This window comes from Sinocyclocheilus anshuiensis, unplaced genomic scaffold (genome assembly GCF_001515605.1).
Source record: "Sinocyclocheilus anshuiensis isolate Anshui unplaced genomic scaffold, SAMN03320099.WGS_v1.1 scaffold1540, whole genome shotgun sequence".
NCBI classification, from domain to species: Eukaryota; Metazoa; Chordata; class Actinopteri; order Cypriniformes; family Cyprinidae; genus Sinocyclocheilus; species Sinocyclocheilus anshuiensis.
Window position 1 is genome coordinate 41240 of NW_015558654.1, and position 12092 is coordinate 53331.

Genomic DNA, 12092 nt, shown 5'->3' on the forward strand with positions numbered 1-12092 from the left:
CGACTCACCCGTGGCCTCTGTCTCTACTGTGGATCCAATGAGCACCAGCTCCGCACCTGTCCCATTTGTCATCTACATAGACGATATACTCATTTATTCACCCAATCTCGAAGCACACCGTGGCCATGTCACCAAGGTACTCCAACTCCTCCGCCAACACCGCCTGTATCTAAAGGCGGAGAAATGTGAGTTCCACCTATCCACAGTTCACTTCCTGGGCTACATCGTCACCCCTGCAGGGATGCAAATGTACCAGAGGAAGGTGGATGCCGTTCAGAACTGGCCCCAACCGACTACCATCAAGGAGATGCAGAGATTCCTGGGTTTCGCCAATTTCTATCGCCGCTTTATCGCCCACTTCAGCCAATTGGCGGCACCACTCACCTCTCTCCTCCGTCAGAAGGTCAAACTCCTCACCTGGACCCCGGAGGCACACCAGGCCTTCCTTCAGCTCAAATCGGCCTTCTGTACGGCGCCGGCCCTTTCACACCCAGACCCCAATCTCCGCTTCGTGGTCGAGGTGGACGCAGCGACCCTGGGAGTGGGCGCCGTCCTGTCCCAATGGAGAGGTGAAACCCCAGTGCTCCATCCATGTGCGTATTTCTCAAGGAAATTATCCCCGGCGGAGCAGAACTACGACGTGGGAAATCGAGAGTTGCTGGCCATCAAGCTCGCTCTGGAAAACTGGCGGTATTGGTTGGAGGGTGCCAAACATCCCTTTGAGGTGATCACCAACCACAAGAACTTACAATACCTCCGAGAGACCAAGCGTCTAAACCCGAGGCAGGCCTGCTGGGCTCTGTTCTTTACCTGCTTCCACTTTGTGGTCACTTATCGTCCAGGGAATAAGAATGTCAGAGCGCACGCACTTTCCCGCCAGCACCAGCCAGATCCTACCCCCGAAGAACCAGAGCCCATCCTGCCACCTTCCGTCTTCATGTCTCCCATTCAGTGGGCACTCACCGACCAGATCCGTGCCGCCACTCTCACCGAACCCGCTCCGCTGGGAGGTCCAGAGGGGAAGAACTATGTCCCATCCATCCTGCGTATAACCCTTCTGGACTCCGTTCACACCTCTCCGGGATCGGGACACCCAGGCAGCCGCCGAACCCTCTCGCTTCTCCAGAACCGCTACTGGTGGCCCAACATGGCCCGAGATGTCGCCCGTTACATCAAAGGATGTTCGGTCTGTGCCATCTCCACCACGCCACACCGTCTGCCCGAGGGTAAACTGGTTCCGTTGCCCATCCCTCGCCGGCCCTGGTCCCACCTGGGGGTAGACTTCGCTACGGACTTACCTCCCTCGAACGGATTCACGACCATCCTAGTAGTCGTCGACCGGTTCTCCAAATCCTGCAAATTAATTCCCCTGCGTGGATTACCTACCGCCCTGGAAACCGCCGAAGCCCTCTTCCAACACGTATTCCGGAACTTCGGTCTCCCAGAAGACATTGTTTCGGACAGAGGCCCTCAGTTCATCTCCAGGGTCTGGCGAGGGTTTTTCCGCCTCCTGAGCTACTGGTGGCCCCACATGGCCCGAGATGTCGCCCGGTATATCAGGGGATGTTCGGTCTGTGCCATTTCCACCACGCCACGTCGTCTGCCCGAAGGGAAACTGGTCCCGCTACCCATTCCTCGCCGGCCCTGGTCCCACCTAGGGGTGGACTTTGCCACGGACCTACCCCCCTCAAACGGATTCACGACCATCCTAGTAGTCGTCGACCGGTTCTCCAAATCCTGCAAATTAATTACCTACCACCCTGGAAACAGCCGAAGCCCTCTTCCAACACATATTCAGGAACTTCGGTCTCCCAGAAGACATTGTTTCGGACAGAGGCCCTCAGTTCATCTCCAGGGTCTGGCGAAGGTTTTTCCGCCTCCTGGGAGCATCAGTCAGTTTGTCCTCTGGATACCACCCGCAGACCAACAGCTAGACCGAACGAAAGATCCAGGAGATCGGACGGTATCTCCGGGCCTATTGTCATGACCATCAGGACAGCTGGAGCCAGTACCTACCCTGGGCCGAGTACGCCCAGAATTCCTTGCGCCAGGAAACCACCGGACTCACCCCGTTTCAATGTGTGCTTGGTTACCAGCCGCCACTGTTTCCCTGGACCGAAGAACACTCGGAAGTCCCAGCGGTAGATCACTGGTTCCGGGAGAGCGAGAGGGTATGGGACTCAGCGCACATCCATCTCCAGCGGGCCGTTCGGAGGCACAAGGTCAATGCAGACGCTCGTCGGTCCAACAATCCCGTCTATCAACCAGGGGACCGAGTCTGGTTATCCACTCGGCACATCCGCCTCTGGCGACCCAGCAGGAAGCTAGACAGAGAGGACATACGTCGGGAGATGCCCGTGGGGGGGGTAATGTCATGGAAACCCTTGCCTCACCAGCCGAATCAGCCTCCTACACCCGCCCACAATCACCTGATTATCAATCACGGACACCTGCACCCACTTACCACACCATTCAAAAGCACACTCACCTCAGTCACTCGTCGGCTGGTCTCAAGGTTACAAGCATCTCAGCACGGGTTCCTTGCCTACCTACCCGCCTCTCGAGCCTAGGATTCCTCAGTTCTCTGCCGAAGGACAGGAGTGTCGACCCCAGATAAGACTGTGTGCTCGGCTTCCATTGATTCCTCAGTTTGATTCTTTTATGTTGGAAGCTGCTCCTCAGTTCCTTTAAATAAACTCACCAACTTACTTTACTCTGCCTGTTTGCCTCTTTGTCCTGGTTGTGACAATAAGGCTATTTTAAGAATACATTTGAATAAATTAAGTTGTTTTTATGCATTCAAATGATTAGACATGCTAAAACAGAGAATTTAGTAACAATAAAACATATGGTGAGAAAAAACTAAACATTTCATAGGGCCCTAAGCATGTAGTTTTTAAAAAAACTTTTAATAAATTGATGTGAAATTGTATAAGTTTCTTGATTTTAATTGATTAGACATGCTCTTTGATTAATAAAATTTAATTTAACCAATAAAAAGGAATCCAGAAAAATTAAAACAGAAAAAGCGGAATCCAGAAAAATTAAAATGGAAAAAACGGAATTTGGAAAAAACATAAAATGGAATCTGGGAAAAAATAAAATGGATTTCATAGGGCCCTACACAGGTAAGCACACTCCCACCAGCGGACAGAGAGGGCGTGTCGGAAAATATGTTGCATCAAATATGTCCCCCCCTCCCAAAATCTGTAAACCTAGGGGAAACACTGTAAGGCATGATGGCATCACCGTGTGACCTTGATCATGCAATGTGGGTTGTCCCTCTGGGAAAACCCCTTGGTCTTGAGCCACCACTGCAAAGGTCTCATGTACAGCAGGCCAAAAGGTATCACGTTGGACACAGCTGCCATCAGACCTAACAGTCTCTGAAACTGTTTGACAGTGAATGACTGTTCTTCTCTCACTCCATTTACAGCTGTGAGGATTAATTCGTTATGAGCAGGAGACAGACATGCCTGCATCATCGTCGTCTGACCTGATCTGAGACACGGTCTGTTTGATAGTGAGCATCTTGAAGCAAAAGGGTTTGATAGCGTGGTTCAGCAGATGCAGATCTATGATCGGATGCAACCCCCCAACCTTCTTCGGAACGATGAAGTATCGGCTGCAGATCCTGGACTCTCTCTTGAGAGGAGGAACATGTTCTATGGCCTCCTTTCTCAAGAGAGTGTCTACTTCTTGTTCCACAACCACAGACTGCTCAGGGCCCACTAGTGTGGGGACAACCCCATTGAAACGAGGCAGGTGAGAATCAAACTGGATTCTGTAGCCTCTACAGTCTGCAGCCGCTCGAGGCTGGCCTCTGGTGTGGCTAGAGCAGGCACTCTGGAGCCCTGAAGCGGATGACTGGCATGTAACAACCGATCTGACAACTCTAACTCCCCCACTGGAGGGCATGAGCATTCTCGTGCAGTACCGTTGCCAGGCGGCAGCTGAGAACAGCGCTTGCTGAAGACCGCTGTGCCCTAAAGCACCGGAGGTGGCAGGGTTCACAGAGCGGCCCCCTGAGGGCACTGAGGAGGATCGGGCACCGTATACTGAGGTGTGAACCTCTCCTCCCCAGAGGGGTCTACAAGTAGCAACACTTTGTTTCTGGGCCTGGCAATATGAGGAGCTAGAGGATGGCTGGGGCTGCTTCCGCTCAGCAGCTCTGGGGACCTGAGAACATCGAGTGCGGTAGCGCTAAAACACTGCCGCCTGCTTCCTCGCCTCCTGAAACCTCTCGACAACAGTGTGTACTGCGTCACCAAAGAGGCCAGAAGGCGAGAACAGAACGTCCAGCAGGAAGAATCTGTCCTTGTCATGCAACTCAGACAGATTCAACCACAGATGTCTTTCCATAGCTACCAGTGCTGCCATTGAATGGCCAATGGCTCTGGCCGTTTTCCTTGCTAGCGTGGAGAGAGATCCATGGCCCAACACCCGACAGATCTCTCTCTCTCCCTGCTATCTGCCTTTTTGCTTTCACCCAGGCCCTTAAGCAGGTCGGCCTGGTATGCCTGTAACACCACCATGGTAGATATGGTGCAAACGTCTGCTCCACCTGCAGCATGGTCCTAAACCTGCTCATTCAGCCCCATTATGTTGGAATAATTAAAAACTGTGGGGCTGAAAAATCAGGATGAATATAGGGTTTATTCCACGACCTCGACACCTCGGTGTGAAGGTCGGGAAAAATGGAATGGATGGAGGTTGTGATCTAACATGTGTTCATTTAATTAGCTTTTCTGATTAACTTTCTGAAAAGCAAGCGTCAGGGTTGGAGGTTGGGGTCACGTGACAAGAGTGATGCGAGAAGACTGACACTATGATGACGGATCCAAAAGCAACTTTTGTTAATAAAACTTTAATTTCTCCATTTAATATAAGTGAGTGTCTTTATTGTTGCTGGGTTTTCAATAAAAAAATAACAATGAACCACAAACTAAGCATTGGTTTTAAATAAGGGAAAAGACCTTATTTGGGTTACAATGCAAGGTATATCCATCTTATTCATTTTATTAATAAAAGTTAGATGTTTAATATATGCGAATTTGCCATAGTACTATTTTGTGGCTGATGCGTTTTAATTAATAAGATAATATTTATTTAATAAACCACAAATTACGATAATTTTAAGGTAGCCTAAGGGGAAATCCATAGGCTATTTATTTGTGTTAAACAGGGGTAAAACATATCCTTATTCATTTTGTTAATAAAAGATCAAAGTTTAATATAGGTGAATATGTCATTGTACTATTTTATTGTATAGGCCAAGGTTTTTTTTGTTTTGTTTTTTTACAACGCGGGTACATCAGTCTTATTTGTTCTGTTCATAAAATTTTATGTTTAACATAAGCGAGTCAACAACTTTGTCATTGTAGCATTAATTGCTGATGTTGTGTTTTTTTTCATTAAGATTAATATTGAATCAGCCTTAAGCATTAATTTTGTTTCAAGAATAGGAAAGATCTAACGTTAAAGATCAAAATAAGCGCTACAGATGTGAGAACGCGAGATTTGTTGCTGCTGAGGTAAACGCTCTCACTCTTTCTCTGCTGTCTCTTTGCTATGTCTGTAGAAATGATCGTTAATTTTTAATTTGGGTACGGCACAGACATGTTACAGGTAATAATATAATAAAAAAATCATGGCAACAAATGATTTTTTAAGTCAGTTTAATAAGTTGAAACGACTTTCACAATCAATTTGATTCAACAACTCTTAGGCTTAGGCTACTTTTTAAAATGAATTTTAATGACAAATTAATACAAATTAATAAAATGAATTCTATTTATTTTTTGTTACAAATTGTTAATTAATTTATTTTTAACACCGCACCCCCAGCACCCCCATTTTTTCGTGGGCTACACGCCAGGGCACCCCTACTTCCCACGGTAATGTTTACTGCTGTTTGTATTAAAAAATGCCTTCAGTTTTAGCTTTTTAATGAGATATGTACACTTCAGTTTCAATGAAACAAGCAAACAGCTGAAAGTATTTCATCACTTCTGTTCCTGTCTCATCTACAGAGGTGCAGAGCTGCTAAAACCTCCGTGAATAACAGCAGCCACGGCTGGCCCTTTCCCGGTCTGCGCTGGGTCACAGGGAAGGACCCTCTGTCAGGACTCAACTTGTTTCCTCTCACTGGTGGACATGGCCGCAGCTCCAGCCCGGAGAAAGACGCAGAGGAGATGGAAGAGCCGTCTGATGATGTAAGACCAGCATGTTTATGTCTGTTTCAGAGGTACGCTTTACCATCTTTGGCTTGAGCAAATGAAAATGTTATCATTATTTACTCATCCTCATGTCATTACACACCACTATGCTGTTATTTTCTCCCCCCTAAAAGTCATGGGTACAATAGGAAGTGGGTTGCTCTCACAAACAAGCACTGTGGCGGTACCTTGGTACAGTCATCTTATAGTAATGCCATGGTACTTTGATATATATTATGATACTGAGTGAATTTACATCAAAGAAAAATGTAGCAATAGCATGTCAACTGAAAACACTTTTCTCCCTCAGTTAGGTCATTTCTCAGAGCTGGAGGGAGCAGGACGCAGACCTAAGCCTCAATGGGGAGAAAACGGCCATGACAGGAAGCTTCAGAGATACAAAACTCAGCGCCTGGTGACCCATCTCCACAGAGACAAGGCCCACGACCCAGAGTGCCACACCAGCTCGGAGAGGCTCAGCCATCCGGCTGTGTCAGAGCGGCCCTGTTCCCAAAAATCAGTCGTTTCACACGTGCCATTAAGAGTAAGAGACAGACAGCTAATCAGCCGCAAATTCGTCAAGCACCTAGAGATTTCGAGGGGGCTTCAGTGACAGTTCTGATACTCTAGTGGTGTATTTTTTTTAGTATGCATAGGGGCCAGGTCCAAATCCTGATATAATGATAATGTTAAAACTGCAGCCTGCAATCACCCTTCATTTTCATTTAGAGAAAACAGTGGAATTGACTTTTTGATAACAATGGCAAAAACTCAACCCCAAATAAAAAGAATTATGCTTGCTTATAAATTAACCTTTCACTGTAATAATTACTGCAATGTCTTCAAAATCCAATTATATAATTTTGAATTTTGAACTGAAGTGAGTGCATATATTACTAAAGCCAATTCTAGACTATTAAGAATAAGAATTCAGTCTGCCACTTATTCTTATAACATAACTTGACACAGCAAAGGCTCAGCTTTGTATCTGCGATACAGACTCCATTGTGCATCATTTTTTATACAAATTTTAATTGATATATAATATATATCTCATTAAATGCTAAAATTCTTCAGTTTTTCTATTTAAAACCAAATAGTATTGATTCCATTTTCCCTACAGATGTAATAAAAGTTTGTTTTCTGACAGTCTCTTACCTTACCAAGCTCCTCACCTCATTTCTCCTGTATTCTACTGAACGCACATGATTTTGATCTGTTCTGCTCACAGAGAAGTATAATTTACATGAAAACTTTGTGGTGTGTATGTGAGCAATAAGTTAATGTTAACTTCAGATGGATTAAATATGTATGCTGTTAAATATATGGATTTTTACAATGATTTAATTTGACATTCCAACTATTTCTATCTGTTCTGCATTATTAATAAAGATGGGATCAGGATCCCAAGGCTCGAAAACTTGATTATTGATTATTGAAAACATAATTTACTCATGCTTGACTGAACTGCGTGCCTGGCATGCATATAATCAAATTTGCATACTATTACAGTTCATTTTTGTGCCATTTGTCTCTGATCTCTTGTAAAAAACAAGCATAAAGAGCAGCTTCAAATTGCACATAATGTATTTTAGAGTGGCGTGAGGCTCTTGAAAATGAATGAACTTTTAAACTAGACTCAGTGGTTTCAACTAAATGACTTTGTAATTTATATGTCTGATTTTCGTTAGACTCTGATTGTATTAGTATAAGGTGAGGTAGGTGATTCTGCCCTAATTCTATTTTGCAATATATCTCCACTGGAGTTTGACTCTTGGGGTGACGGTGTTTTCTGTCCCTCCAGCTACAGATCAAAGTGAACGGACAGAGAGGAGGACTAGGAATTTGTATTGCAGGAGGGAAAGGCTCCTTGCCGTACAAAGAGAATGATGAGGTAGGCCTTATCTTCCTGTAGCTCCACCGCCTGAATCTCATTACACACCATTACTATCATGCTCCTGTGGGTCTATTTACAATAAAATATACACATGGACTGGAATACTAACGTGCATCCAGCCAGCAATTCGACTGATGATATGAGTGCGCCTGATTTCCTTCCCCCGTGACTAGTCATTTCCTTCTGGACTCTGATTGATTTGTTTTACTTCGTGTCAGGGTATTTTCATCTCCAGAGTGTCTAAAGGTGGACCGGCGGAGAAGGCCGGGGTTCATGTTGGGGACAGAGTGTTGGAGGTAAATCATAATGTACATGTACTGTTTCACAATACATTGATTTATGGCTAATTGGGAAGCATGGGTACAACTGGGAATACTTGCCTTCAAAGATACAATTATTAGTTATTGATTTTGTGTGTGTGTGTGCCCTGTTATTCCCTATGTTATGGGAACCAAATTTCTCTACAAGGATAGCAACATTTTTTTGTCCTCATGAGGAAACAAGCTTAAAAATCATACAGAATTAAGCTGTCATGTACATAATTTGGTTAGATTCTACCAAGTGACATGAATTTGAGCATTGTACTGCAGAATGGATGTAGTTGTTTCTCTGATGGCCATTAGAGGGCATCATCACACAGATGCTGATGAACAGTTTTTTGTGACCCCCATGTGCCTTAATGCAACAGGCCAAGCAGCATTGTGGGGGGAAAAGCATTTGGATATGCAAGTCACACTTACAGTTGTATTGATGTCATTGCATTAAAGCAAGACAGCACAAGCACATTTTTTTCAAACAAAATATTTCACTAAAAGAAATTTGTTACATGTCAGTTTGAGGTATTTTCGCTTATCCTAAGTTTATATGCAGTGGCAGCTAGAAGTCAAAAGCCATTCATAGGTTTATTTCCCTTAAAGGTGTTAACGCTGTGGCTCTGTGCTGCTTTCAACACACAATCCCAAAACATTCAGCGGAGTCTAGTGACTATCCTGAGCTGTAACATCAAAGGCAGCAGACAAGGGAAGGAAAATAGACATAAGTCTTTTTCACACTGTTTAGGGCTCACTAAAATTGAGGTACTGGTAAAAACATCTACTATAATTGAAGAAGTTTTTTTGGGATTTATATGTTGCTTGCAAAAGGGGCCGACTGCAGCTGACCAGCAAACCCTTGACCTACTGGGACAAATGCCAGATGAACAAATCTTTGGAAAACCTGTTTGAAAACAGTCATTTTCTCTGCAATTTTGTTTGGTTATACTCATGATGCGGAAATGACATCTTTCTCCTTGAAGATCCCAGGTCATTTCCTCACATAAATGGTTGGCATTTTCTCATACCTTGGCTTCCGTGGTCTTTCTGTCAGCTTTCTGCCTCTTTCCTTCAAATCACTGCAGCTCATTTTTCATTTGTGGCACCAGGTCAATGGCCAAGACATGCAGGAGGTCAGCCACCATGAGGCTGTCGGCATCCTGAGGAATGCTGGGAGCTGCATAAAAATGAAAGTGCTGCGGGAGAGATACGTGCCCGTGGAGCCGTGGCTGCATGAGAGGTCTGACACCATGGAGACAGCAGACCCCCAGGTTAGCCAAGAGTGGGATGTTACCATGAGCAATAACAGATTGAGTGGCCCACAATCCTCCACTGATCCCATGCTGGACTGCAGTCCAATAACTAACAGGATGGAAGCTACCGTCTGCAATGGAAATGGACTGGTAGGCTCTAGGTCAAGAGTGTCGAGATTATAAAAATTATAAAACGGTTCTATTATATGCCACAGGAATTAGTCATACCCATTGTAATGCATTATTATTAAAATCAATACAGTTTCCCTCCTGATAATTTTCATGTTATTTTGCCAGAATGATCTAGTGCAGGACTTACGGCTGACAAAAGACATGGAGACCTTCAAAAACAATGCCCTACAGGTTGTGAAAAATACTATGACGGTATGTGTGACGGATAGAATGTGTTTCTGTGTGGGTGTGTGTGTTTTAACAATGAAATCTCAGGAACGCTTTTTATCAGTGTTCTGTCTTTCATTCTGAGGCAAGGCATACTTCTATACAAAACATTCCTGTCCAGTGTCCTTTTCTCATTGAGTCTCGGCGAAGAAAAGTCCCTCTAAAGCAAATTACAATAGACTATCCCAAAGAAAAAAAATATACAGAAATTGTAACCAATTCCAAACAAATGTTTGCAATGAACTAAATGTATTATCTACACTTGTGTATGCAGAGAGGAAATTAATCTGAGTATCTCCCTCGAAAGATATCAGATCTCATCTTGTTTTCCAGAACAATTACAGTTGTGCTTCTCTGAATTTATATTGTTTTCAATTCGGTATGAAACAGAGCCGAGAGAAACAGCTTCTCAAATAAGAAAAATGTAGGGCAGGACTTGATTTTGTCCATTGGGAATTGATTGGATCGCTGGACTGTTGTTATTTGCTGATTTGCTGCGATGTAAGTGACAAGCTGCTGGAGGGAATTAAAAAAAATAAAATAATGATGAGCACAGGTAAAGCATTTATAATAAATAATGCAATATATAAAATAAGAATAGTCAATTTTGATTTCATTGTGACTAAGGATATTTAGTTCATTATATGGGTAAAAATGAATTACATAATTTAGTGGAAAGCAAATTTTTATGGAGCCCCTAATGTAAGAAAACTCACAACTTGGCATGTGTAAAACGCAAAACTGGTGGTGGAAATAACTATGAGGAAAATATGAGGAAAAACTTACACTTCAATGCTTTCGTAATGCAGTTTCAACTCTTTTGTGAGAGAACGCAAAAGCATTTAAATATAAGTTTTCCTCCCATCGTATTTTTTTTTAATCTCTATGTCACCTTGGGGGCTCCGTAGATGTTTCTACTTGATATGTGCAACTCTATGAAATGTGCTAATGATCTTTATAAGTTCCTCCCTATATGCTGAAGTGTAAGCCATTGTAAAAATGTGACTTTTTTTTTTCTCTAGTAAAAATACTGAAAAATGTATTCACCTGAGTAGCAAACTTGGGTGAGATATTAAATTGTACTTAAAGGGTTAGTTCACCCCAAAATGAAAATTATGTCATTAATTACTCAGCCTCATGTCATTCCAAACCCGTAAGACATTAGTTCATCTTAAAGGGGTCATATGATGCTGCTAAAAAGAACAGTATTTTGTGTATTTGGTGTAATGAAATGTGTTTATGCGGTTTAAGGTTCAAAAAACACATTATTTTCCACATACTGTATATTATTGTTTCTCCTCTATGCCCCGCCTTTCTGAAACGCGTCGATTTTTACAAAGTTCATCGGTCTGAAAAAACGAGGTGTGCTGTGATTGGCCAGCTATCCAGTGCGTTATGATTGGCCGAATACCTCAAGCGTGAGACGGAAATGTTAAGCCCCTTGCCACATTGTGATGATGCCCTGTCAGGCCGGAGCGATGATTCAAAAACATGAAAACCCATTATAAACGAGGCATTCGTTGCATCCAGTGGGGACATAATTATGGATTATAATGACTTATACTGTCTTTTTACGTGTTGCGTTGCATCGCGCGCCGCGTAAACATAAAACCATGTCTGCATTTGTGATCGGAGAAATGACAAACAACAATCCCTACTCTACACTGCCCAAAAACTCGCTTTAAATATATAAAATATAAAAACTCTTTAAATATAAAAGACGTACTTACAGTCTTTGAGTCAGAAAAGCCGGCATTGTAGTCTACTCTACCAGGATCAGGAAACGGTCCTCCATAAAATGTGCATACAACTTAACCACTGATTTCTAGTCGTGTCCACTTTTTGGAAGGCCAAACAAAGTAATTTTGCTTTCACAACGAAACAGCGTCACACACTGAGTGAGGAACGGCGGGAGGGTTAGAGTGAGCAGAGGCGCGGGCTTGAGAACGGCGCGGCCGGCGATTTCAACGAAGGAGCGTCCGGAAGGACATGTGACGACTCCGGGCTGGACTCC

The 12092-nt window shown here is 43.8% G+C and overlaps 1 protein-coding gene across 1 annotated transcript in view; it reads left to right on the plus strand.

The window, feature by feature from the left end:
• The first annotated feature begins 5619 nt into the window (after positions 1–5619).
• The window catches only part of LOC107681025 (protein LAP2-like), a 9827-nt gene continuing 3354 nt past the window's right edge, over positions 5620–12092 (plus strand). Inside the window, exons 1-7 of the mRNA XM_016477141.1 lie at positions 5620–5628; positions 6033–6215; positions 6529–6762; positions 8023–8112; positions 8334–8411; positions 9536–9829; positions 9977–10063. Coding sequence (XP_016332627.1) covers positions 5620–5628; positions 6033–6215; positions 6529–6762; positions 8023–8112; positions 8334–8411; positions 9536–9829; positions 9977–10063 — 975 coding nt within the window. The remainder of the gene's footprint in view (positions 5629–6032; positions 6216–6528; positions 6763–8022; positions 8113–8333; positions 8412–9535; positions 9830–9976; positions 10064–12092) is intronic.